The sequence below is a fragment of the Pelophylax lessonae genome, assembly GCF_965119305.1.
Source record: "Pelophylax lessonae genome assembly, chromosome: 5".
Classification (NCBI taxonomy): domain Eukaryota; kingdom Metazoa; phylum Chordata; class Amphibia; order Anura; family Ranidae; genus Pelophylax; species Pelophylax lessonae.
The window spans coordinates 23,875,375-23,902,849 of NC_138772.1; the positions used below are offsets into that span (position 1 = coordinate 23,875,375).

A 27,475-nucleotide genomic window follows, 5' to 3' on the forward strand; every position below is an offset into this window, starting at 1 on the left:
CCGGCTGACCAATGCATTTAAACAGTTCTTTTGTCCTCAGCAGCACCCAGGGCTGTTAGGTTTAAGCAACCATCGCCGGTGTCTCCATCAAATGGTGCATGATTATCTAGGCACAAGAGCAGACTTGGAGACCTTTCCAGCTGCGCATCCACTGGCTTACTGGGTCTTGAGGATGGACCACTGGCCAAAACTTGCTCAATATGCAATCAAGCTACTGGCCTGTCCTGCCATCCCTTGAAGATTGCATATGCTGCCTATCCTATTCCACTACTTCTTTTGCAAGCTTCCAACAATGTTTTTGGTTTAGGCCACTACCAACCCCAAGGCCTAATTTTTCTGCACTTATATGACAGGTGCATACAATTGAAATGTCGTATGTCACTTTTAACAGCAGGCCCTGTCCCTGTGTCCTGCTAACTGTGAGGGTTTACAGTGTTCAGGCACCACCAACACCAAAGGCCCAATTTTTGGCACCTGTGTAGCACATACAATTTCAAATGTGCATGGAATTCTTATCAGCAGGTCCCATTCCTGCACCCAGCAAGAGTAACTACGAGGCCTTGGTTACGGTGTTCAGGCACCACCTTCCGCAAAGGCCCAATTTTTGGCACTCGTAAAGCACATGCGATTTCAAATTTGCTTGGAATTCTTACCAGCAGGTCTCGTTTCTGCACCCAGCAAGAGTAACTGCGAGGCCTTGGTTACGGTGTTCAAGCACCACCTTTCGCAAAGGCCCACTTTTTGGCACTTCTATAGCACATGCAATTTCAAATTTGCATGGAATTCTTACCAGCAGGTCAGGCACCAGCAACACCAAAGGCCCACATTTTGGCACCTGTATGACAAGTACATACGATTTCAAATTTTATGGATTTTTTAGCAGCAGGGCCCGTTCCTGCACCCAGTAAGAGTAACTGTGAGGGGTTACGGTGTTCAGGCACCATCAACAACCAAGGTCCAATTTTTCTGCACCCGTATGACAAGTACATGTGATTTGAAACTTGTATGTATATTTGTATATGACATTTTTTGCTTTAGAAATGTCAGTATATATGCATGCAATGTGTCATTGACCCTGAGGGTCGCTTTGTTGTTCTGCTGTGTCAGGTGGAGGGTCTGACCTGCGCTATTGCGGCGGTCTATGTCCACCCCCTTACTCAGTGGGTGTGTTTCGTTTGGTCATGGCATGGGTGGCTGGATTCCCGGATGTGCCCCTGTTGCTGCTGGGCGATTTTAATACTGTACTAGATGTTACCCTTGACAGGTTTGCTCCACACTCCGCTGGTCCCACGCCGGCGAGGGGTCTCACGCCCTTCGCTCATTTGACGGGGGAGCTCGGATTAACGGATGTCTGGCGCATGGGGCACCTGGGGATTAGACAATATTCCTGTTTTTCGGCCTCCCACTCCAGCCTTTCCCGCATTGATATGGGGTTGGGCAGTGACCACCTACTGCCACTGGTGGTGGCGGTGGGCTACGAGCCGAGATTGGTATCTGACCACTCCCCGCTCTGGGTCCGCCTGGCCCTCCCGACTCGGCGGGTCAGGCCTCTGTGGAAGCTCAATGCGTTCTGGTTGACGCTCTTTCCTAGCCCTGACCCTTTGCCGTCCTAATTGTCCTCCTTTTTTGCACAGAATCAGGGTACTGCCGAGGTGGGTATGGTGTGGGACGCTGCCAAGGCGTTCCTGAGGGGGCGATTTATAGACATTATTAATGGGGTGAAGACTAAGATGAAGGAATGGGAGAATACAGTGCTGGCTGAGGTGGCGAGGTCGGAGGCTGCGTATGTTGCTGCCCCTGCTGAGGACACCTGGAGGTCATGGCTGGCGGCTCAGGCCCTGGCGGGTACGGTTTCGCTCCAGCGAGCGGAGAACAAGCGTTTCTTTCTGCAGCAGAGGTACTTCGAGGGGGAGAGATCCACTGGTCATATGATGGCTATGACGGTACGGGCACAACAGCCGACGACATTTATCCCAACAATTACTGACCCTCAGGGGGTTCGTTGGCACGCAGCGTTTGACATAGGGAGAGTGTTGCGGGATTTCTATATTGACCTTTACTCCTCTAAGATTTCGGCCACCTCCACCTCGGGAGATTGTGGATTTCCTGGAGGGTTGTGACCTCCCTACCCTCTCAGACTCAGACGCGGCTGTGCTCGACGCTCCCCTGACGGAAGATGAGGTGCACGATGCTCTGAAATCTGCACAAAATGGCAAATCTCCGGGAGCTGATGGTATCCCTACGGAGGTCTATGGTAGGTATGCGGAGCAGTTGGTACCTAAACTGCTCCAGGTATATAACTCGGCTTTGCGGGAGGGTAGGTTACCTCCTTCTATGACTAAGGCTGTTGTGGTCCTTATCCTGAAACCTGACAAAGACCCTACTCTACCTGACTCCTATTGTCCTAGATCCCTGCTCACTGCAGATGTTAAGATCTTGGCAAAGGTCCTGGCAACTCGTTTATCCCATGTCATTCACAAACGTATTCATCGGCATGAGTCCGGTTTTATTCACTCTCGCTCTACGCACTTAACCTTTGACGTCTTTTTCTCAACCTACAGGTACCGGTTGACAATCCTGGTAATAGAGTAATTTTTTCCGTAGACGCCGCCAAGGCGTTCGACAGTGTCGAATGGTCCTACCTGTGGGAAGTGCTTTGTCGTTTTGGCGTCGAGGAGACGTTTCTTAGGTGGGTGCAATTGCTCTATTCGGGCCCCACAGCTCGACCACTGTTTAATGGGGAGCTATCTGGGCCCACACGGTTGCGGTTCGGGTGGTGGATAGGTTCAAGTACCTCGGAATACATGTTTCCCTCGACCCGACTAGATACCTGGAGTTGAACTTGGTGCCTCTGCTGCAGAAACTGCGATCTAAGTGCACGAGTTGGTGCAAATTGCTGCTCTCTGTTGCTGGTCGTGTTAATCTGATTAAAATGGTGTGGGCTCCCCAGCTGCTGTATGTCTTCCACAATACCCCATGTGGATTCCTAGATGGAGGTTCCTTAGAATTGAACCTCAGTTTCGGGGTTGCAAGGATTAAACGTGCCACTCTCCAGATGGGAAAGGATGGTGGAGGTTTGGCGGTTCCCAACCCCCGGGTGTATTTCCTGGCCTCCCAGGTTCAGCACATGGGCGGCTGGGGGAATCTGGATCCGCAGGATCCCATCGGGGGCCTTATTGACCCCTTTGGACTCAGACTCCCCTGTACTTGTCCATTTGGAGGCAGGTTTTGCGCATCTGCCGTCAACTTTGCCGACGGTTGCCCTGCCCCGTTTAGTGTGGCGCGGTGTGAAGGAGATGTTTAAGGTTGGGGGCTTCCTACCAGAGACCCCTATCTTGGACAATCGGAATTATAGAGAACTTGCCCGTCTGGGGGGGCACAGGGGTCTGGAAGGAGGTGGGAATCCGCTTTATGACACAATTGTTTAGGATGCAAGTTTTGAAGTCTTTCCAGGACCTGGAGGGGGAGTTTCGGGTTTCAAAACAACACTTTTTCAGGTACCTGCAGCTCCGGCATGCTCTCTTGGCTCAGGCCAGGTCCTCGACCTTACGGCTTACCCCTCACAGATTTCTGGGGGGGGGGGGGTACTCCAGGCCTCTGACAAGAAGAGCATGATTTCTGAGGTGTACACTGCCCTCCTGGGTTCGATGCAGGACCTGGCCGTTCTCCCTGCCAGAGGAGCTTGGGAGGCGGACCTTGGTCTCATTGATGGAGAGACGTGGGAGCTGTGTCTCGCTTCAGTTCCTCTGATCTCGGTTTCGGCCTCTCAAAAGATCTCCCACCTTATGCTGTTCCATAGAGTATATAGGACACCTGTTAAGCTGCACCGATGGGGTCACAGACCTACCCCCCTCTGCCCGAAATGCGATAGGGAACTGGGCACTCTGATGCATATGATGTGGTGCTGCCCCAAACTCTTCAGATACTGGTCTATGGTTATAGCTACGATATCTAAGGTTTATAATTTTCAGTTGCTGTGGGATCCTGTGGTCTGCCTGCTTGGGGCCCTGGATGTTGAATCATTAACTCCTAATGCACACGTGGCTGTTATCAGGCTACTTTATATGGCACGTAAACTTATTGCAAGATATTGGATTTCCTCCAGGGTACCAACGGCGCAGCAATGGATTAGTTTCTTATTAGAGAAAAACTGACCTATCAACATAGAAAAGCACATAAGAAATTTCTCTCGCTGTGGCAACCCTGGCTGGATCATCCGGCCCTGGCTCCTCCTCAGTTAGTCATGCACAGGCTTCTCATGGGATAAGCTAGTTCCCGTTTAGAGAAATGTTTAGATGCTGATGTTCGGTGAAGCTCTTCCCCTTTCCCTTCCCCATTTTCTCTCATCTCTCCTCTATCTTTTTTCCTGTATTCCTGCTCCCTTCCCTTTCTTTTATTCTTTCTCTAACCCATCTTCCTACCTTGTTTCCCCTTCTACTCCAGTATTTTCTATTTAGCATCATTCCTTCATTGGGTAACCCTATCCGGTTATTGTCTCTAGGTACCTCCTACAGCTAATGTTTATTGGTTATATGTTTTGGTTTCCCTGGGGGTTACCACTCCGAATTCTTACTATTTGGTGTCTGGTGTATTCTCTGCCGGCTGATAGTATTGACTTCAGGCTGAAAATCAGGATGCTTGTGTGTTTGCTTTATGGAATGTTACTTGTGCATTGTACTACCATATCTTTTGATGTACAGTATTATTTGTTTTTTGTATGCTCAAAGTTTCTACTGTTTGTACAATGTTCAACTTTTTTTCTTATTTCTTAATAAAAATGATTTATTTTCTTAAAAAAAAAAAAAAAAGAAATGTCAGTATAGCTGCAGCAGGCTACATACATCGTAGAGATGCTCTACGTTACAGGCACATTAAGGGGACCCCCCCCCAGGCACGATATTTGAAGAAATTTTTCATTTTTATAGTTTTACTTTAAGCCTCAATAAAATCAGTAAGTTAGTGCTCCTTTAAAAACTATAGTTTTTAAAAACTTTTTTAAAGGAGCACTACTCATATTTTTGTAAATATTTTATTATATCTTTTCATGTGACAACACTGAAGAAATGACACTTTGCTACAATGTAAAGTAGTGAGTGTACAGCTTGTATAACAGTGTAAATTTGCTGTCCCCTCAAAATAACTCAACACACAGCCATTAATGTCTAAACCGCTGGCAACAAAAGTGAGTACACCCCCAAGTGAACATGTCCAAATTGGGCCCAATTAGCCATTTTCCCTTCCCGGTGTCATGTGACTCTTTAGTGTTACAAGGTCTCAGGTGTGAATGGGGAGCAGATGTGGTAAATTTGGTGTTATCGCTCTCACTCTCTCATACTGGTAACTGGAAGTTCAGCATGGCACCTATGGCAAAGAACTCTCTGAGAATTGCTGATCTACATAAAGATGGCCTAGGATATAAGAAGATTGCCAAGACCCTGAAACTGAACTGCAGCATGGTGGCCAAGACCATACAGCGGTTTAACAGGACAGGTTCCACTCAGAACAGGCCTTGCCATGGTCCATCAAAGAAGTTTAGTGCACGTGCTCAGCGTCAAATCCAGAGGTTGTCTTTGGGAAACAGACATATGAGTGCTGCCAGCTTTGCTGCAGAGGTTGAAGGGGTGGGGGGTCAGCCTGTCAGTGTTCAGACCATACGCTGCACACTGCATCAAATTGTCGTCCCATAAGGAAGCCTCTTCTAAAGATAATGCACAAGAAAGCCCGCAAACAGTGTGCTGAAGACAAGAAGACTAAAGGCCCGTACACACGTACCGATTGTCGGCCGAAAATGTTCGGCCTCCGAACGATCGGCCGATTTTCGGCTTGTTAGTATGATGCTTCCGACAGCCGACAGCGCACTTTCGGCCGAAAATAATCTGTCTTGCAAGCATGAAAATTTTTGTATGCCGACACCAGAACGGCCGATTGTTCGCCAGTCAGTACAGAATTCGGCCGACAGACAGCAGATTTGCAAGACTGGGCATGCTCAGAAAAGAAAAAACACAGGGAAAGTTAACCATTACATGACATCACTTCTGCAGTCGGCTGTAGTCGGCGGACAAAATTCTTGTGCAGTCTTTTGCACTTTTCAACAGACAGCCCTGGACAAAAGACGGCCGATCGCTCGGCCGACGATCGGTACGTGTGTACGGGGCTTAAGGACATGAATTACTGGAACCATGTCCTGTGGTCTGATGAGACCAAGATAAACTTATTTGGTTCAGATGGTGTCAAGTGTGTGTGGCGGCAACTAGATGAGGAGTACAAAGACAAGTGTGTCTTGCCTACATTCATGCATGGTGGTGGGAGTGTCATGGTCTGGGGCTGCATGAGTGCTGCCGGCACTGGGGAGCTATAGTTCATTGAGGGAACCATGAATGCCAACATGTACTGTGACATACTGAAGCCAGGTAGGATCCCCTCCTTTCGGAGACTGGGCCACAGTGCAGTATTCCAACATGAACAGACCCCAAGCACACCTCCAAGACAACCACTGCCTTGCTAAAGAAGCTGAGGTAAAGGTGATGGACTGGCCAAGCATGTCTCCAGACCTAAACCCTATTAGGCATCTGTGGGGCATCCTCAAATGGAAGGTGGAGGAGCAAAAGGTCTCTAACATCCACCAGCTCTGTGATGTCATCATGGAGGAGTAGAAGAGGACTCCAGTAGCAACCTGTGAAGCTCTGGTGAACTCCATGCCCAAGAGGGTTAAGGCAGTGCTGGAAAATAATGGTGGCCACACAAAATATTGACACTTTGGGCCCAATTTGGACATTTCTTCTTAGGGGTGTACTCACTTTTGTTGCCAGCGGTTTAGACATTAATAGCTGTGTGTTGAGTTATTTTGAGGGGACAGCAAATTTACACTGTTATACAAGCTGTACACTCACTACTTTACATTGTAGCAAAGTGTCATTTCTTCAGTGTTAGTAGAAATTAGCCCATTGAATTAGATATTAGGTATTTAGGTACCTCATCCCTGGATAAATTCTGACAGGTAGCAAAGGTGTGGGGCCAGGATGGGATTTTAAGGGTACCGTTATATAACTAATAAAAAAGGTGTATCTACAGGGATAGCTAAAAAGTATATAATTTTTATTATATCACATAGAATGAAAAAAATAATAATACAAATACAAATACAAGAACATTACTGTTACAAGATAATATGATACATCATCATAGTAACAACAGAATTGATAAAATATCGTCAAAGATAATTTCCTTGAAATGTGGACAGGACTCGTCAGGGGTCACAGTTAGTCTGGAGGTGCCAGAACTGGTATGTGTCCCTCTAGTCGTTCCAAATACCACTACCCGACATGTTTCGCGGTAATACCGCTTCTTCAGGGGTATAAAGGATGTAACTTGATAAAAAGCCACTAAAGAATGACAAAAGTAGGTACATGATTATCATACATATATCAAAGCGTGTGTACACATACATGTTCGTTTTGCTATTTCGAATATCGGTGTGTGTCAAGTATGGAGCAGTTGGCGATAAGCCCCTCCTACTTCTGACACTAATACGTCATTTATTCGATCACATGGTAAACATTTTACTTACATGAATATATAAGAAGAGTGTTCTACACTGGCATGCAGGCCAAAGCATATATGTGATACTTCCAGTGGTGGAACTGATGGTAATGACAAACGGAGCGTAGGCGTCGGTCGCCAAAAAATTGTCCCCCGGGCGGGCAAGGATGACCAATTGGCAAAAAAGCCTAGACAGTGGAAAATATAGAGAATGCTGGTATATGGAGTATTATATTCATTTAAAGGCTGCAGAAATATACACTGCAGATTATATTGGTCACATTGTTCAAATCATTAGATATGAGTAGAAATTGGTGTTGGAAAATTTTAAAAATATAAATTGAAACACCTCCAATCTTTATAGATAGAAAGGGGGTGAGGGGGGGAGGGGGGAAAAACTCACCAAAAAATGACATCAATAGAGTATATGAAAACCTACCAGACTCTATGCCAAGGCTTGTGCGATGGTCAGACGATGGAGAAAGGGTGGAGAAAATATGTGCGATCAGAGAGGCACAGGAATGATATCGCAAATCAAGCGAACCATCATATCTCAATCTCCAATTTAGCCAGTACCGCTCTGTAAAATGTTTAAAGAAAGAGGAAAGTAGCAAAATAAGCAAAAAGGAGAGCTTAAACAAGTTGGTTCTAAACATACTCTACGCTCCGTTTGCCATTACCATCAGTTCCACCACTGGAAGTATCACATATATGCTTTGGCCTGCATGCCAGTGTAGAACACTCTTCTTATATATTGATGTAAGTAAAATGTTTACCATGTGATCGAATAAATGACGTATTAGTGTCAGAAGTAGGAGGGGCTTATCGCCAACTGCTCCATACTTGACACACACCGATATTCGAAATAGCAAAATGAACATGTATGTGTACACACGCTTTGATATATGTATGATAATCATGTACCTACTTTTGTCATTCTTTAGTGGCTTTTTATCAAGTTACATCCTTTATACCCCTGAAGAAGCGGTATTACCGCAAAACATGTCGGGTAGTGGTATTTGGAACGACTAGAGGGACACATACCAGTTCTGGCACCTCCAGACTAACTGTGACCCCTGACGAGTCCTGTCCACATTTCAAGGAAATTATCTTTGACGATATTTTATCAATTCTGTTGTTACTATGATGATGTATCATATTATCTTGTAACAGTAATGTTCTTGTATTTGTATTTGTATTATTATTTTTTTCATTCTATGTGATATAATAAAAATTATATACTTTTTAGCTATCCCTGTAGATACACCTTTTTTATTAGTTATATAACGGTACCCTTAAAATCCCATTTCTTCAGTGTTGTCACATGAAAAGATAGAATAAAATATTTACAAAAATGTGAGGGGTGTACTCACTTTTTTAAGATACTGTAATTATATATATATATATATATATATATATAAATATATGTATATATGAGGAAAAAATAAAAAAATCCCTCCCAAAATGAATCCCCACAACAATGACATCAGATGATCTGGATGACATTAGCATTCACTGTACAGGCATTAAATACTCACATACATTTTTGTCAAACCTGTGAAAAAGTCCCCATTGTACCAATTTGTTCTCCTGTCAAACCAAGCCGTGTTTTAAACAGTTTTTTTTTTTTTTTTAACAGAGTGCACGGCAATTGAAAGAGAAATAAAACAAACTTTAACTTTGAGCTTTACCGTTCTGCTATATAATATGATGTTTAATATTACTAATAACATGCAGTGCTTGGTTAAAAATATAAACATATAAAATATGTTGATGTAACTTCATGAGCAAACACATAAGGTGGGACCTTGCACATGACACAAGCACGCTGGATGCCACAGCCTTTTGATTGTTTAAGTGAAGTGCTTATTGTTTGTATTACACAGGAGTGTGCATTTTTTTAATCAACAAATACCATCAGTCTGAGACCCCGTTCACACTGGGGCGACCTGTCAGGCGACCTGGTCGCCTGACAGGTCGCCGTAGGTCGCCTGGCATAGAGAAGCTGTGGACCCGTTCTAATAGGAGCGACACAAGTCGCTACGACTTAGAAAAAGGGTCCGGAGCTTCTTTGGGGCGACCTGGAGCGACCTGCATTGACTTCAATGTTATGAAGTCCGTGCCGGCCGCTCCGAGGTCGCGGTGCGAGCTGCGCACCGCGACCTGTGAGGTCGCCCCGGCAAGTCGGATCGCCCCAGTGTGAACGGGGCCTTAGAACGAACTGCACTAGGGTATTTTTTTTAAATATTTTTATGAGATTAACCATAATAGCATTGAATGAGGATATGTGCTTTCATATTGGTTACTGGAGACCTGGACGGTCACCTATATAGTAGAGCACTGGCTCCCTAATCCCTGTTGAAGGTTTCCATGCAATGTGGTTATATCTCCTTCGGATTGATGTTACCATCTGATGCCTACTAAGCGAGTCTGACCACTTTATCATTTGAGGGTCCCCTCCCTCCGGTAAGGAGAATTGCCTGATCACAGTGGTGTTGTGTGGTTCCCTCCATCACACTAAAGCCGGTGCTGGGATCTTCTCTCCTTTAGCTGGTTCCTTTGAGGCCTTTTTTACAACATGTCATACTGTATGTTTCTATTTTTAATCAAACGCTGCATGTTATTAATAATCATGGAATTATTTGTAATCAATAAATGTGATGCTAGCGGCTGTTTTTTAGGGTTTATGCACTGGTAGCGTGGATCATTTTTACATTTTGGATGATGTTTATTATGTTAGGGTAGACTACAAAATCTAAAGGATAAAACATGTGGAATATGACGACCCCCTTGAGTCCCCTGGGTGGGAGAATCAAATTGTTAAATAGGTTTAGTTTAATCACTTGAGAACCGCCCCACACATATATACTGCAGTGAGGCGGCCCTCCTGCGCGAACCAATGTACCTGTAAGTCAGCTCGTGCTCGGGGTCTGGGGCACGCTTGGACACAGAGGGTCTGGAGGATGCGATGTCCGCCGGGACCCGCCGATTGTTTGGAGAGGAAGATGGAGATCTTGTGTTTCTGCTAAGCAGAAACACGGATCTCTGTCTTCCCCCAGTTGGGCCACCCCCCACATAGTTAGAAAGCACTCCCTAGGAGCACACTTAACCCTTTGATCGCCCCTGATGTTAACCCCTTCTATGCCAGTGTCATATTTTTTTTTTAGCACTGATCGCTGTATTGGTATCACTGGTCCCGAAAAAGTGTCACCCCGTGTCAGATTTGTCCGCCGCAATGTCGCAGTCCCATTAAAAATCGCTAATCACCGCCATTGCTAGGAAAAAAAATAAAAAAGTAAAAATTCCATAAATCTATCCCATAGTTTGTAGATGCGATAATTTTTGCGCAAACCAATCAATAAACGCTTATTGGGATTTCTTTTTACCAAAAATATATAGCAGGATACATATTGGCTTAAATTGATGAAGAAATTAGGTTTTTTACATTTTTTTATTGGATACATTTTATAGCAGAAAGTAAAAAATATTGTTTCTTTTTTGTTTATAGCGCAAAAAAATAAAAATGGCAGAGATTATCAAATACCACCAAAAGAAAAAAAGGCGATCAATTTTATTTGGGATCAGCGTCACACGACCGTGCAATTGTCAGTTAAAGTAACGCACTGCCATATTGCACTTATTGGGTTTTTTTTTTTTATACCAAAAATATGTAACAGAATACATATTGGGCTAAAATGATGAAAAAAAAATTGATTTCATTTTTTTTTTATTGGGAATGTTATATAACAAAAAAGTAAAAAATATTGTTTATTTTTTCCTAAATTGTTGCTCTTTTCTTGTTTATAGCGCAAACAATGAAAATCTCACAGGTGATCAAATACCACCAAAACAAAGTTATATTTGTGGGAGAAGAAAGAACATCAATTTTATTTGGGTACAGCGTCACACGACTGCGCAATTTTCAGTTAAACTGACGCAGTGCCAAATGCCAAAAAATGGCCTGGTCAACAAGGGGGGTAAAACCTTTTGGGGCTGAAGTGGTTACCAGCAATACTAAGTCAGTCCCACAGAAACCACTCTGCTTATTTCTAGTTATTGTACATTTTTGTGCTTTATTAGGCCTCATAGCAATGCATGTTTTTTATGGGTCCCTTAAATCCCCCCAAGTTGCAGTTTGGCAGGTTCTGTATCATTGTTTGGTCCTCATTTGTCCTCCACAGGTGCGGGAAGATCTTCAGGGTTACTACTCCTACAACAACTTTCTGCTGCGATGGGATGGAGGGTCAATATGTCAGTGTGGTGATCCCGGGGCGCAAGGAATATCTGACCCTGTGCGAAGTGGAGGTCTATGGTGACCGGGTAACTCCGAAGCCTGGTGTCTGCAAGAAAATCTGACAGAAGGAATAGTAAAGTCCATCATCAAATTTCATGTCCATCTTGAAGACCCAGAATAATGGACACGTCTATGTTTCCCTATATAGCCGGAGGAGTTCCTCTTCTGTTCTACACCTTCTATTTGTGACAGGAGAAATAATTGATAAATATCTTTCAGGATTTCCTTTTCATTTTACCTAAAAATGATGTGAGCTTACCTGAGCCAATAAAGTTTCTTTCACGCAATCTTATTTTTTCTGTGTTGTCTCTTTGCTCTTTTTATCTATATTTTTCTTCAGGTTTATTATAATGGAGTTTGTTGGAAGAGATAGAAAAACGTGGAACAAATCATTTTTAACCACTTTATATACTACGGCAGGCTGGCTCGGCTGCGAGAATCGCTGTACCCATACGTCACTCCTCGGGAGCAAGCCTGGGGGGCATGCGCGCGTCGCTGGAGGTACGCACGAGCCGATTCCTGAGAGGGGAAGCTGATCTGCTGGGCAGGCGGCTGTGATTGCTCCAGGCACCCGCAATCACTCTCCGGGAAGACAGAACGGCGGTCTGCCGTTGTAAACACAGCAGACCGCTGTTCTGTCAGTTATCATCACAGGGCTCCCATGTTCCTCCTATTTAGGATCATAGGTCTCTATGATCATCTCACAAGTCCCCCATACAGTTAGAAAACACCCCCTAGGCTCACACTTAACACTTTGATCGCCCCTGGGTTAACCCCTTCCCTGCCAGTGTCATTATTACAGTAACAGTGCATATTTTTAGCACTGATTACTGTAGTAATGTCCCTGGTCCCCCCAAAAGTGCCAAAAAATGTCAGTTAGAGGACTGATCTGTCCGCCGCAATGTCGCAGTCAGCTAGTGGGAAGCGTGCATGCATCAATTGGCTACAGGGGGAGCCAATCAGCGGATCCGCTGGGCACCCGCGATCACTCCCCATGGAGACTGAACAGCAGTAGTAAACACAGCAGACCGCTGTTCTGTCAGTTATGAACCCAGAATAGATTATAATAAAAAAAATAGAATAAATAGAATATAACCATTTTCTAAAATTTGAATAGAAAATAATAAATTCCAAAAGAATAAGATTTAAAAAAAAAAATCAATATAATTGAATAGAAAGAATATAACCATTTCCCAAAATGTAAATAGAATCAATTCGAATTTGCATAGAATGCAAAAGAATAGAATAGAAGAGAAAATAACAGAACAGTATAGAAAAAAAAACAATAGAATAGAATAGAATAAAATAAAATAGAAAGAAAAGAGCCAACTTCCCAAAACTGTGCTCTTTGCTAGAAAATACCAAATGGGATAGAACCCTGGGAACAAAGAACACAGAGGAAAAATGGGAGTGCTTCAAGAGCATACTCAACAAAGGGATTGGCCAGTGCATTCCAAAGGGGAATACATTTAAAAGAGCATAAATAAACCCTGGGTGGCTAAACTCCAACATAAAAATGCATATTAATACTAAAGAAAAGGCATTCAAAAAATACAAGGCTGAGGGTTCATTGGCAGCATTCCAACATTACAAAGAGTGCAATAAGAAATGTAAAGGCAAAATAAAGGCGGCTAAAATAGAACACGAGAGACATATAGCGGAAGAGAGTAAAAAAAAAAAAAAAAAAAAAAATTCTTTAAAGTGGAGTTCCACCCTCATTTTATACTTACCTCCATCTTCTCGCTTCGGGTCACCTGTAAAACAAATGGCTATTTGCATTTTTTTTTTTTTTACTTACCTCGTAGCGAAGAAAATATACTTACCTTACTTCCTTCTTCCTCCTTCCTCGGCCACGGCCCGTCGTCACTTCCTGGCTCTGCAATGATTCCTGGGAGCTGAACGTCATCGCTCCCAGGAATCATTGCGCCTGCACCGGCCCCGACGTCAGTTCCGGGGCGCGCGCGTCATCCCCTTCTAAACAGCTTCTGGGCATGCCCAGAAGCTGTGGAGGGATGACGCGCGCGCCCCGGAAGGGACGGTGGGGCCGGCGCAGGGCATCGTGGGACCGAAGAAGGCGGAAGAGGATGCAGAAGAGGGCGCGCTGGCTTCAAGCTGCCCACATCTGAGATGGCAGCGCTGGACAAGACTTTTTCAAGGTAAGTATTTGTCCTAACAGGTAAGTGCAACCCGGGACAGATCAGAGGCTAGCCATTGTGGAATGCACTAGCCCTGACTGTCCCGGGGGTATTTTTAAAAAAAAAAAATTCCAGGGTGGAACTCCGCTTTAAGTATATACAGTAATTAGTAAGAAAACGAGGCCAGAACACATTGGCCCCATAAAAGACGATGAAGGGAATTTGGCCACAGAGGACAGAGAGAAGGCGAAAGTGCTAAATAATTTCTTCTTTTCAGTCTTCATAAAAGAATTGGGTGGGCTACACTCAGGGCCAGCCTTAGGTTTTCAGGCACCCTATGTGAGCTAATCCTGTGGCGCCCCCCCCCCCCCATCCTTACCCCTCGCCCCCCCTAAACATGGCTGTATCTATTGAAAAACTATTTAAGAGTATAATTGCTGCTAATTTACTGCAAGTGGGTGCAGCAGCAAGATAAAAACAGGGAAAAAATAGGCGCAAAAATAGTATTTACCCTAAAATGATATATAAATATATCACCCAAAACTGTTTCTGTTGTAAAAAGTGCACAGTGCTAAATTATTAATTAAATCTGCATGGCTACTACAGTATACATATCATATACCACTACTAAATAAATAACAATGAAATATTCATAACTAGTGATGGACGAACATCGGCCGGGGCGGTTCGCGAACGCCAGCCGCAAATTTTCTCAAAAGTCCGCGAACCGCGAGTTCGCGGCGGGCCCCATTGACTTTAATAGGAGACGAACTTTAAAAACTTTTAGGTCAGCTTTGCAGCCACAAAACATGTACTAGCTGTGCACAAATAGTCCCATGGACAATGTCATAACAGAAGTATTGCAATTGAAAAAGTTTCCCTAAATTTATTTTTTATTTTTTTAAAGCAAAAAATATATATATTTTTTTCAATGGAATTTTTAAATGGGTCCGTATCCATTCCACTCCACTCCATTCCACAATTTGGCGGAACCTTTACAGACCCATTGTTTTTCATTTCCAGCCTGAAAAATTAGGCATTCACAGGATAAAGAAGTAAGTGTCGGCCATTCCAGGCCCCAAAAATTAGCCCACATGCATTTACCTGACAGCTAAGAACATTGTATTCTATGGCTGAAGGTACATTGGGCATTCACAGGTAACAGAAGTAAGTGTCGGCCAGTATTGACTGCAAACATTACCTCACATGGTTTGAACTGACAGCAAAAAACTTAGTTTTTGATGGCTAGAGGTACGGTAGGCGTTCACAGTACACAGAACCGTAAGTGTCAGCCTGTATAGGCTCCAAAAATTAGCTCACATGGTTTGAACTGACAGCAAAGAACTTAGTATTTGGTGGCTGGAGGTACATTAGGCATTCACAGAAAAAATAATTGTCGGCCCTGAAAGTCCCCTAAAATTTGCCATTCAATGGACATGAAATGCCTTTTATGCCGCTGTATGTAGCGAAGCCAAGGACCAGGATTTGTTGTGGGTGGAGGAATTTCGATGAAACCTGGTCTACTGGTCACATGTGTTGAATTCCTCAGAGATCCATGCCTCATTCATTTTTATAAATGTGAGGTAGTCTACACTGTCATGAGCTAGGCGAGTGCGCTTATCGGTCACGATCCCCCCTGCTGCACTGAACGTCCTTTTGGACAGGACAATGGACGGGGGGCAAGCCAGCATTTCCATTGCAAATTGTGCAAGCTCTGGCCAGAGGTCAAGCCTGCCCACCCAGTAGTCCAGGGGTTCATCACTCCTCAGAGCGTCCACATTGGCCGTTAACCCGATGTAGTCGGACACCTATTGGTCTAGGCTTTCCCTGATGCTGGATCCGAAGTACAGTTGTCGATGGTTCGGCTGAAAGAAGGATCTCATATCTGAAGTTACCAAGACATCTTCCAACCGCCCTCTTCTTGCAGGCGCTGTTGGATTGCTCCCCGCAACTGTCTCTCTGTGACTGGAAATTCCTCTGCCAGCGCACGGAAAAGCAGAATGCAGCATTTCCCACAGCAAGGCCTGGAAGTGCTGCATTCTGACCGCCCTCTGTGATTGTGGTAACATTTCTGCCATTTTGTGTTTGTACCATGGGTCTAAGTACGTTGCCACCCAGTACTGGTCCTTGGCCTTTATGCGTTTGTTTTATGGGGTTCCCCCTTAAAACATTGCAGCATGTAGGCCCCCATTCCCACTAAACTGGAAGCGGTATAGTGGCCTGCTTCCAGCTCATCATCCAGGATAATGTCGTCCTCGTTCTCCTCCCCCCATCCACGGATAACACCAGGGATCCCAGAAAGGTTTAAAGCATGCTCTTCTTGCTCCTTCTCATCCCCCCAGCACCATCCCCCTCCTCTGACTCCACTTCAGACTCCTGCTGTTGATTTGTCTCAGATGGAGTAGCACCCCCTGGGAATTCATTCAACATTGTGACTTCCTGATCTTCCTGCTCCTGCTCCTCGATGGCTTGATCAATGACACGACGCAATGCACGCTCCAGAAAGAAGGCGTAAGGTATGATGTCACTTATGGCGCCCTGGCCGTGACTGACCAGTTTGGTGATCTCATCGAATGGCCACAGAAGTCTGCATGCGTCCCGCATGAGCAGCCACTGGCGAGGTGAAAAAAACCCAAGCTCCCCAGAACCTGTCCTGCCGCCGAGTTCGAACAGGTAGTCATTAACTGCACGTTTCTGCTGGAGCAGCCTATCGAGCATATGCAACGTTGAGTTCCATTGCGTCGGGCAGTCACAAATAAGACGCCTGAGGGGCAGGTTGTGTCGCCGCTGAATGTCAGCAAGGCGAGCCATGGCTGTGTAAGATCTTCGGAAATGGCCCGAGATTTTCCTGGCCTGCCGCAAGACGTCCTGGACCCCAGGGTATTTGCCAACGAATCGCTGCACCACCAAGTTCAGGACGTGTGCCATGCATGGCACGTGTGTTATTTTGCCCTGTTTCAGCGCACTCAGCAGATTGGCACCGTTGTCGCACACCACTTTACCAACTGACAAATTCAGCGGTGTCAGCCACTGATCTGCCTGTGAACGCAAAGCTGAAAGGAGTGCAGGACCAGTGTGGCTCTTGGCTTCCAGGCACAACAGACACAACACAGCATGGCAACGTCTCACCTGGCATGTGGAATAGGTTCTGGGGATCTTGGGCGGCACAGGAGAAGACACGGTAGCAACGGAAGAGGAGGAGTCAGCCGAGGAGGAGAGGGAGGATGGAGGAGGAGGAGAAGTGGAGGAGAAGAAGAGGCAGGCCTGCTTGCAATCCGTGGTGGTACAACTAAATCTACACGGGTGCCACGGGTTGCATGCTTAACGGCGGTCAGAAGGTTCACCCAGTGGGCAATAAAAGTGATATACCTTCCCTGCCCGTGTTTGCTAGACCATGTGTCTGTGTAGATAACACCCCGCTTCAATCTGTGGTATTGGGGGTCCACAGGTTTATCACACCAGTTCTACAAATAATTGGCAAGTATCTGTTGTCGATGCATGTAGCACAGTGAACACAGCAAAAGAGGCCACATTTTTGCAGGACTAAAAAACAATCTTAGAAAAGTATACTATTAAATAACACCCCGCTTCAATATGTGCTATTGGTGGGCCACTGGTCTATCACACCAGTTGTTCAAAAAATTGGCCGGTGAGTTTGGCACTGTTTGTATTAGAGTTAACACAGCAAAAGAGGCAGTATTGTTGCAGGACACAAATACACTTGTAAAAGTATACTCAGATAACCCCCCACTTCAATATGTGGTATTGGGGGGCCACTGGTTTATTACACCAGTTGTTCAAAAAATTGGCCAGTGAGTTTGGCACTGTGTGTACCAGACTTAACTCAGCAGAGGAGGCAATATTGTTGCAGGACACACATACACTTATGAAAGTATACTCAGATTGATAACACCCCACTTCAATATGTGGTATTGGGGGGCCACTGGTTTATCACACCAGTTGTTCAAAAAATTGGCCAGTGAGTTTGGCACTGTGTGTATCAGACTTCACTTAGCAAAAGAGGCAATATTGTTGCAGGACACAAATACACTTATGAAAGTATACTCAGATTAAACCCCACATCAATATGTGGTATTGAGGGGCCACTGGTTTATCACACCAGTTGTTCAAAAAATTGGCCAGTGAGTTCGGCACTGAGTGTACCAGATTTAACTCAGCAGAGGAGGCAATATTGTTGCAGGACACAAATAAACTTATGAAAGTATACTCAGATTGATAACACCCCACTTCAATATGTGGTATTGGGGGGCCACTGGTTTATCACACCAGTTGTTCAAAAAATTAGCAAGTGAGTTTGGCACTGTGTGTATCAGACTTCACTCAGCAAAAGAGGCAATATTGTTGCAGGACACAAATACACTTATGAAAGTATACTCAGATTGATAACACCCCACTTCAATATGTGGTATGGGGGGGCCACTGGTTTATCACACCAGTTGTTAAAAAAATTGGACAGTGAGTTTGGCACTGTGTGTGTACCAGACTTAACTCAGCAAAAGAGGAAATATTGTTGCAGGACAGAAATACACTTGTATAAGTATACTCAGGTAGGCTCCAAAAATTAGCTCACATGGTTTGAACTGACAGCAAAGAACGTAGTATATGATTGTTAGAGGTACAGTAGGCGTTCACAGTATACACAAGTTGGTGGCAGTCTGTTTAGGCCACAAACATGAGCTCACATGGGTTGAACAGACAGCAAAGAATGTAGTATATGATTTCTAGAGGTACAGTAGGCGTTCACAGTATACACAAGTTGGTGGCGGGCTGTATAGGCCGCAAAAATTAGCTCACATGGGTTGAACTGACAGCAAAGAACGTAGTATATGATTGCTAGAGGTACAGTAGGCGTTCACAGTATACACAAGTTGGTGGCGGTCTGTTTAGGCCGCAAACATGAGCTCACATGGGTTGAACTGACACCTTTTTTTTTTTACGCTTTAACATTTCTTTTTCTAGAAATACGTGACGACGGCATCATGGAAGGCGGAGTGTTGGACAACTGTGAGGAGACAGGAGAAGGAGAATGGGGAGGAGAAGGAGAAGAGGCTGGACGGGGAGAGCATGGAGTGTGGCTTTGTGGGTTCTGACAGTTTTGCTCCCACTGGGCTTGGTGATGGGATTTCAGGTGCCTTCTTAAGGCGGTTGTCCTTAGGTGAGTGTTGGGCTTACCGCGACTTATGCGTTGACTGCAAAGCCTGCAGATGGCAACACTGGTGTCAGCAACGGACACATTAATAAAAGCCCACACTGCAGAGCCATGTGCTGGCGTCCTGGGAGCGCCAGATGTGACTGTACATGGTTGATGGCTCGCTCCTGATACATTTGCAGTCTGCTTTCTGCCTCTTCTGCAATGCAAGTTCTGCCTGCCTCTCCTCCCTATCTGCCAGTCCGTCAGTCTGCCAATTCTACAAATAATTACTTAATTAATTAATTAATTACTGGCCAGTAACTGTTGTCACTGTGTGTAGCAGAGTTAACACAGCAAAAGAGGCCAAATGTTTGCAAGACTAAAATACAATCTTAGAAAAGTATACTGTTAAATAACACCTCAATTCAATATGTGGCATTGGGCGGGGGGGGGGGTGGGGATCACAGGTTTATCACACCAGTTCTACAAATAATTGGCCAGTAACTGTTGTCACTGGGTGTAGCACTGTTTACACAGCGAGAGGCCAAATTTTTGCAGGACTAAAATACACTCTTAGAAATTTATACTGTTAAATAACACCCCACTTTAATATGTGGCATTGGGGGGGAGCATTGGTGTAGCACACCAGTTCAATAAATTGGCCAGTGAGTTAGGCGCTGTGTGTACCAGACTTCACTCAGCAAAATAGGCAATATTGTTGCATGACACAAATACACTTGAAAAAGTTTACTCAGATAACACCCCACTTCAATATGTGGCATGGGGGGGGGGGGGGGCACAGGTTTATTACACCAGTTCTACAAATAATTTTTGCAGGACTAAAATACACTCTTAGAAAATTATACTGTCAAATAACACCCACTTCAATATGTGGCATTGGGGGGGGGGGGGCACACAGGTTTGTAGCACTGTTTACACAGCGAGAGGCCAAATTTTTGCAGGACTAAATCACACTCTTCGAAAATGATACTGTTAAATAACACCCACTTCAATATGTGCCATTGGTGTAGCACACCAGTTCAAAAAATTGGCCAGTGAGTTTGGCGCTGTGTACCAGACTTCACTCAGCAACCTAGGCAATATTGTTGCATGACACAAATACACTTGAAAAAGTTTGCTCAGATAACACCCCACTTCAGTATGTGGCATTGGGGGGGGGGGGCAATTGGCCTATCACACCAATTATAATACATTATAAGTGCTTTTGTCACTGTGTGTAGTGTTGCTGCAGAAACCCTCAGTCTCACCCCCACACCTGTCACAATGCTGCACAGTGCACAATAATAGTACTAATCCACTATAATATGCTTTCTACAAAGTATATTATCCTGTGGATTACCCCCCTTTTTAGTGCACTGCACAGCAATACCAAAAAATTTGCATCCCTTTACATGACTTTTGTGGACATTAACAGAGCAATTTCTGTGTGACTGCAGCCGATCCCTAACTGCCCCTACAGCAACCACAGGATACCTGCCCCTATAGTAAAGATACTGTAATAGACCCTAAACGACATTGGAGCATTTTAAATGACTCTTGTGGACATTGACAAAGCGATTTCTGTGTGACTGCAGCCGATCTCTAACTGCCCCCCTACAGCAACCACAGGATACCTCTCCCTATAGTAAAGAGACTGTAATAGACCCTAAAACGACATTGGAGCACTTTAAATGACTTTGGTGGACATTAACAGAGCGATTTGTGTGTGACTGCAGCCGATCTCTAACTGCCACTAAAGCAACCACAGGATACCTCTCCCTAAGCTCAAAAGATACTAGACCTATACCGAAATACCAGCCCTCAAAAGGACTTTTGAGGACATTGACAGAGCGATTTGTGACTGCAGCCGATCTCTAACTGCCCCTAAAGCAACCACTGGATACCTGTCCCTAACCTGAAAAGAGACTGTAGAAGGCCTATACTGAAATACTAGCCCTGAAAAGGGCTTTTGTGGATCTTCACAGCTCTATATGTGTCTAGCAAACTCTCCCTAATAAGCACAGCAGACCTCTCCCTACACTGGCAGAAAGCGGAATGTGAAATATTTATAGGGTAGGGGGACTGTCCATGTGCTGGAATGTTTCAATTGGCTGTCCCGTTCCACCTGACGGCTGTGTCACGGGTCAAAGTTCTCCCCAATGTAAACAAATATGGCCGCCACGAACGACACCATGTGTCCGAAAATTTGGCTGGTAGCGAACAAGCAAAATTTGCCGCAAACCGATCGCCGGGGGAACCGCAAGGCCATCTCTATTCATAACCTCTACAATGTGCAAAAAATGAATCAATATAGCGTGATTTCATAAAATACATAGGCTTTTATTTAAGTCTGGTGAGTCAGTTTGGGGTGATTGGTGGAAGCAGCACATAGGGTGCTTTTTTTGCGCACACATTCGGTTGAAGATTTGTCACCATAAATATTTATTTGCACTTTTTGCACATTTTCTTGCACCTTTTTGGAACTTCATTGGACTTTTCTTGGAACTTTTTTATGTTCACTAATAACTTAGCCCCCCTTACATTAGATACCTTCCACGGAGCCCCCCCTTACATCAGAGACCCCCACCCACAGAGCCCCCCTTACATCAGAGACCCCCCACAGAGCCCCCCCTTACATCAGAGACCCTCATGAAGACCCCCCACAGAGCCCCCTCTTACATCAGAGACCCCCCATAGAGCCCCCTTACATCAGAGACCCTCACAGAGACCCCGTCCCACAGAGCCCCCTTACATCAGAGACCCTCACAGAGCCCCCCTTACATCAGAGACCCCCCCCACAGAGCCCCCCTTACATCAGAGACCCGCACAACCCCCCCTTACATCAGAGACCCCCACAGAGCTCCGCTTACATCAGAGACCCCCACAGAGCTCCCCTTACATCAGAGACCCTCACAGAGTCCCCCTTACATCAGAGACCCTCAGAGCCCCCCCTTACACCAGAGACTCCCACAGCACCCCCTTACATCAGAGACCCCCCACAGAGCCCCCCTTACATCAGAGACCACCCACAGAGCCCCCTTTACATCAGAGACCCCCCACAGAGCCCCCCTTACATCAGAGAACCTCACAGAGCCCCCTTACATCAGAGACCCCCACAGAGCCCCCCTTACTTTAAAGACCCTCAGAGCCCCCCCTTACATCAGAGACCCCCACAGAGTCCCCCTTACATCAGAGACCATCCTTACATCAGAGACCCCCCACAGAGCCCCCTTTACATCATAGACCCCCCCCACAGACTCCCCTTACATCAGAGACCATCACAGAGCACCTCTTACATCAGGGACCCCCCCACAGAGCCCCCCTTACATCCGAGACCCTCAGAGTCCCCCCTTATATCAGAAACCCCCACAGAGTCCCCCTTACATCAGAGACCCTCAGAGCCCCCCTTACATCAGAGAGCCCCCTTTATATCAGAGACCCCCCCACAGACCCCCTTACATCAGAGACCCCCCCCACAGAGCCTCCTTTACATCAGAGACCCCCCACAGACCCCTCTTACATCAGAAAACCTCCCACAGACCCCCCTTACATCAAAGACCCCCCCACAAAGCCTCCTTTACATCAGATACCACCCACAGACCCCCCTTACATCAAAGACCCCCCCACAGAGCCTCCTTTACATCAGAGACCCCCCTTACATCAGAGACCCCCCCACAGACCCCCACTACTTCAGAGCCCCCCACAGACCCCCCTTACATCAGATACCCCTCCCCCCCACAGACCCCCCTTACATCAGAGCTAACTTACCCCAGGATGAAGGCTGGCTCAGGCTGTCTGCAGCTTTTCTTCTTTGTTAAACTTACTGCCCACACATCCCCAGAGAGTGTGGGTGAGGCAGACCCAGGAGGAGAGGGGCGGGAGGAGGAGGAGGAGAAGGGGCCGGAGGACGATCTCTCTCTCTCTCCTCTTGCGTTCCTAAGGCTGAGCTGTGTGTGAGATACGCAGCTCAGCCCTGCAGTTCTGAACTCGGAGACACAGGTACAGCCACACAAGCGGCGGCCGCAGCCTATGTTGACCCTGTCCAGGCCGCGGTCGCCACTTACCTCCCTTTGTGCAGCCTCATCATTTGCGAGCTGTGATGGCCGCACGGCACCCCTGTTGCCCATGGCGCCCTGTGCGGCTGCACAACTCGCACACCCCAAAGGCCGGCCCTGGCTACACTAACCCAGATTGTAATGATAAATTAAATAATACACCTCAGGAGGTACCACCCTGGCTAACAGAAGATAGACTTAGAACTAGGGTTGAGCGGACACCTAGATGTCCGTGTTCGACGGGTTCGGCCGAACTTTAAAAAAAAGTCCGGGTCCGTGTCCCGGACTTTTACAGAACTTTTCCCGGACACCGAACCCCATTGAAGTCAATGGGGACCCGAAATTTAAGGCACTAAAATGGCTCTAAAACACCAATGGAAAGGGCTAGAGTGCTGCAAATGGCAGCAAAACGTAGTTAAGAGCATGGCAAGTGCTCTGCAAACAAATGTGGATAGGGAAATAACTTAAAACAACAAAAAAAAAACAGAAAAATAAAACAATGTTCTTCATCTCTGAAGGACGAGGCCCATATGGAGTAGGAGGGAGGTTGAGGTGGTGGTGGATGTGGCGGTGTCATAGGCGTGCGCACAGGGTGTGCCGGGTGTACCTGGGCACACCCTAATCACCTAGGGCACATAGCATTATCGCTCTGTTTGCCAGTGAGGAGATGGGAAAGATCTCCCTCGGACCTGCTCTGCTCTATTTCTCTTTGCCAGCAGGGAGAGTAATGTATCGGGGCCATGTACATGTAGGCAAACACATGCATGTGTATTTCAACTTTGGGGTGCACACCCTAATGCAATAGGCTGCGCACACCTATGGGCGGTGTAGGTGGAAGCGGCGGTGGAGGAGGACCAGGGCCGGATTAAGAGCATCATGGTCTTGGTGCTGAGGATTTTGAAGGGCCTTAAGGGCCGTGCCTTGGCATGCACCCAGAGGAGGAAGGGTGCAGCCATGCATGCCAAATTCAACATGGGATGCTGTCTCTGAAGCCCATAAACACATCCATGCATCGGCAAGTGTCCCTCCTTGTCAGGCCTTCGCGCTGTGTGGGGAGGTTCTGAGGGTGCTGCCTGGGGAAGCGAGCATAGAAGCCAGACTTCTGTGTTTACAAGTGACAGAAGAGCGGTCACAGTGAATATGGTCTTATATGTATGAGTGGTTCCTGCGCTATCGGGGTTGTATATGTTTCCCTTCCTGCTGCTGCACCACAGTACTGGCACCAGGAACCAGTTAATACAATGTGTGCAATTTGGGTGGGTGGTGCGCTTCAGAAGTGGAAATATAACTTAAAAAGGTGTAGCTTAAAACATGGCTTAAATTTGTGAATATATCAAATACAATAATAAAGACGTGTTCCTGTGGTAAAAGTGTGTTGTCGATTAAATTATGCCGTGGTGATCAAATTAATATCATCATATAAATTAAAATGTAAATAAACCGTTACAATATATCTTCTATACGAAAAAGTGCTGAGTACTTCAATTTCATAAAAAAAATCAGTGAATAAATAATCCGTTGACAAAGTATAAATATATAAATAACACTTCAAAACCAGTTAAAGGTGCTTTGTGCTTTCTGAAATAAATAAAGTGCACTGTTCAAGGTGTCCATTCATAAAAATCAAAAGTCAGGTGCAATTCCCTTCAATAGCTTCAAAGAATAATAAACGTGCTCTCATGCAAAAAAATATAGGGGTGTTGTGACTTGCTGCCTCCACCAGGTGTCACATCTAGTTGTTCTATATTCTCACCTCAATAAGGTGTATATTGCGCCTGTATATAAAGCTTAGCCTCCGGGTAACATGTAGGCTTTTGCTAATTCCAATCTCCTGTTTCGACCTCCGGGTATTTTCCTGTCCTGTCCTTTCAGCTTTTGGGGTGTTAGGCTTTCTGGCGTCCTTAACTCCTTATCGTAACCTCGGGCTCAGTTAAAATAGAGGGCAATCATGGTGCAGTATATCAAATCAGGTTTATTGTTAAAAACATAGTTGCACTTACAATTTGTAGATCATTCATTCGCAAATAATATATGAATGCAGCGTGGGGAGCGATATCGCTCCGATCTCCAACGTCACTTCCGGTAGTCTGGCGGCTCCTCCTACGCGTTACGTCACATCACGTGACTTCCTCAGGGAGTGGCCTATACTGGATGTGACGTTTATTTATATAAGCTGGACCGGAAGTATCGTCGCGGCCATTTTGAGAGATCTTGTAAGCGGAGTTCCGGCGGATATACTAGCTCCGCCATATTGCTTTTTAAACAGGTGTATTATTAATGATATTCCTTCAATGTTTACACCGGAAGTGAGGTTGTGGATCGTGCTTACAATCTCAATGAATACATGTACTGCATATATCAAATTGTTCACAATCTGCTCATCAAATGTTCATATTCACGAAACATACAGAAGAGATAATACAAAGAAGAGTAATATATATTTCTAAGAGTGTAAATATTTAAAAATATATATGTGTACCGATGATTAACTATCTTCATAATAATTTTAGTCTGCCTAAGGGGATGGGAAATTATTTGATTCTTAATAGTAGAAACAGGTCACTCTGACATATTTCAAGGTGTTTAAAATTATGTATTAAAAATTAAAATATTCTCTCTTTTAAAACTTAAAAATCACTAATAAAACAGTTTAAGTCGAAATCTACATTAAGGCCATTCGGTGTAAAAGAATCCATTTTAAAAATCCATTGTGACTCAAGTTTACTCAGGGTGCGAACTTTATGACTCCCTCTCCAATGTCTTATGTAGGGAGTGATCCCCCAAAAGATCAATTTCGAGGGGTCTTTGCGATGATATTTGGCAAAATGTCTTGATACTGTGTGTTTGTCGCTTCCTTTGATAATATTTTGTACGTGTTCTTTAATGCGAATCCTTAATAGACGTTTTGTTCTGCCTATGTATTGCAGTCCACAGCTACATTGTAAAGCGTAGACTGCTCCCTCTGTATTACAGCAGATAAAATCTTTAATTTTGAATTTAGTTCCATTACTGGTAGATGAAAATTCTGTTATTTTCTGCTTTGATTGTTTTGTTTTTGTACATGCAAAGCATCTTTTGCAGGGATAAAATCCCTTTCCAGTAAAAAAGGAGAAAGGTTTTTTCGGGGGTTCTATGATGGTTTTTACAATTTTATTTTTTATTGTTGGTGCCCTTTTATATATAAAGTGTGGTTTTTCTGGAATGTGGTTCTTCAAGTGTCTATCTATTTTTAATACATGCCAGTGTTTTTTGAAAATTTTCTCCACTGCTTTATATTGTAGATTGTAATTCAGAATTATTGGAATTTTGTCTATATAAGAATTCTCATTTTTCTTTGTCTTCAAAAGTTCTTTTCTCTGTGTGTTCTTTACTTCCATTATTTTATTTTCCATGAATTTCTGTTCATAGCCTTTGTCCACAAATCTTTGGGCTAGCGATTTGGCTTGTTCATCAAAGTCTTTATCCTTTGTGCAGTTGCGTTTAAGTCTTAATAATTGTCCCTTCGGGATATTCCATAGCCAATTTTTATGGTGGCAGCTGGTGATGGGGAGGTAACTGTTGCGATCTGTGCCTTTGAAATACGTTTTTGTGGATATTTTTCCATTTTCTTGAGATATATGGAGATCTAAGTAGGTGATTTCTTCCTCACTGATATTCCATGTTAACTTTATATTTTTGTCGTTGTTGTTCAATCTTTCTAAAAATTCTTCTAGTGTATTTCTTGTTCCCTTCCAGAATATTAATCCATCATCTATGAATCTGTTATACAAAATGAGTTCTGGTGGTCTATTTTGATAGATGGTCTCTTCTTCCCATTGGGCCATAAATATATTGGCTATGCTCGGTGCGAACTTCGCGCCCATTGCAACTCCAATACTTTGATGGTAGTATGTGTTGTTATACCAAAAGTAGTTTTTCTTTAGGCAAAAGTCTAAGCATTTTATTAGGAATTTCCGTTGTTTGCAGATCAGTCCTGTGTATTTCCTTAAGGCCCATTTTGCAGCTTCGCATGCTTCATAATGCTTAATGATTGTATATAGCGAGGCTACATCTATGGTCGCCATTTGTATCTTTTCTTCTTGTTGGGTTTCTTCCAATATCTGCAAAATGTGCTTTGTGTCCTTAGTAAAAGCTTTTGTTTGCGGAATTATTGGTTGTAAGAATGTGTCAATGTATTGTCCTAGTCGCATAGTAAGTGAGTCTATACAATTGACGATTGGCCTCGGTGGTGGGTTTTCTCCATCTTTATGTATTTTGGGTAATGTATATATTAATGGTGTTCTGCAGGCTTCTGGTATTA

At 44.8% G+C, this 27,475-nt stretch overlaps 1 protein-coding gene across 1 annotated transcript in view; it reads left to right on the forward strand.

The window, feature by feature from the left end:
• LOC309556415 (fucolectin-like) overlaps nt 1-11,895 on the forward strand; it is a gene marked incomplete at both ends in the record, with an annotated part of 1,212,026 nt that extends 1,200,131 nt beyond the window's left edge. Inside the window, one exon of the mRNA XM_082258881.1 lies at nt 11,721-11,895. Coding sequence (XP_082115007.1) covers nt 11,721-11,895 — 175 coding nt within the window. The remainder of the gene's footprint in view (nt 1-11,720) is intronic.
• Nucleotides 11,896-27,475: the final 15,580 nt, after the last annotated feature.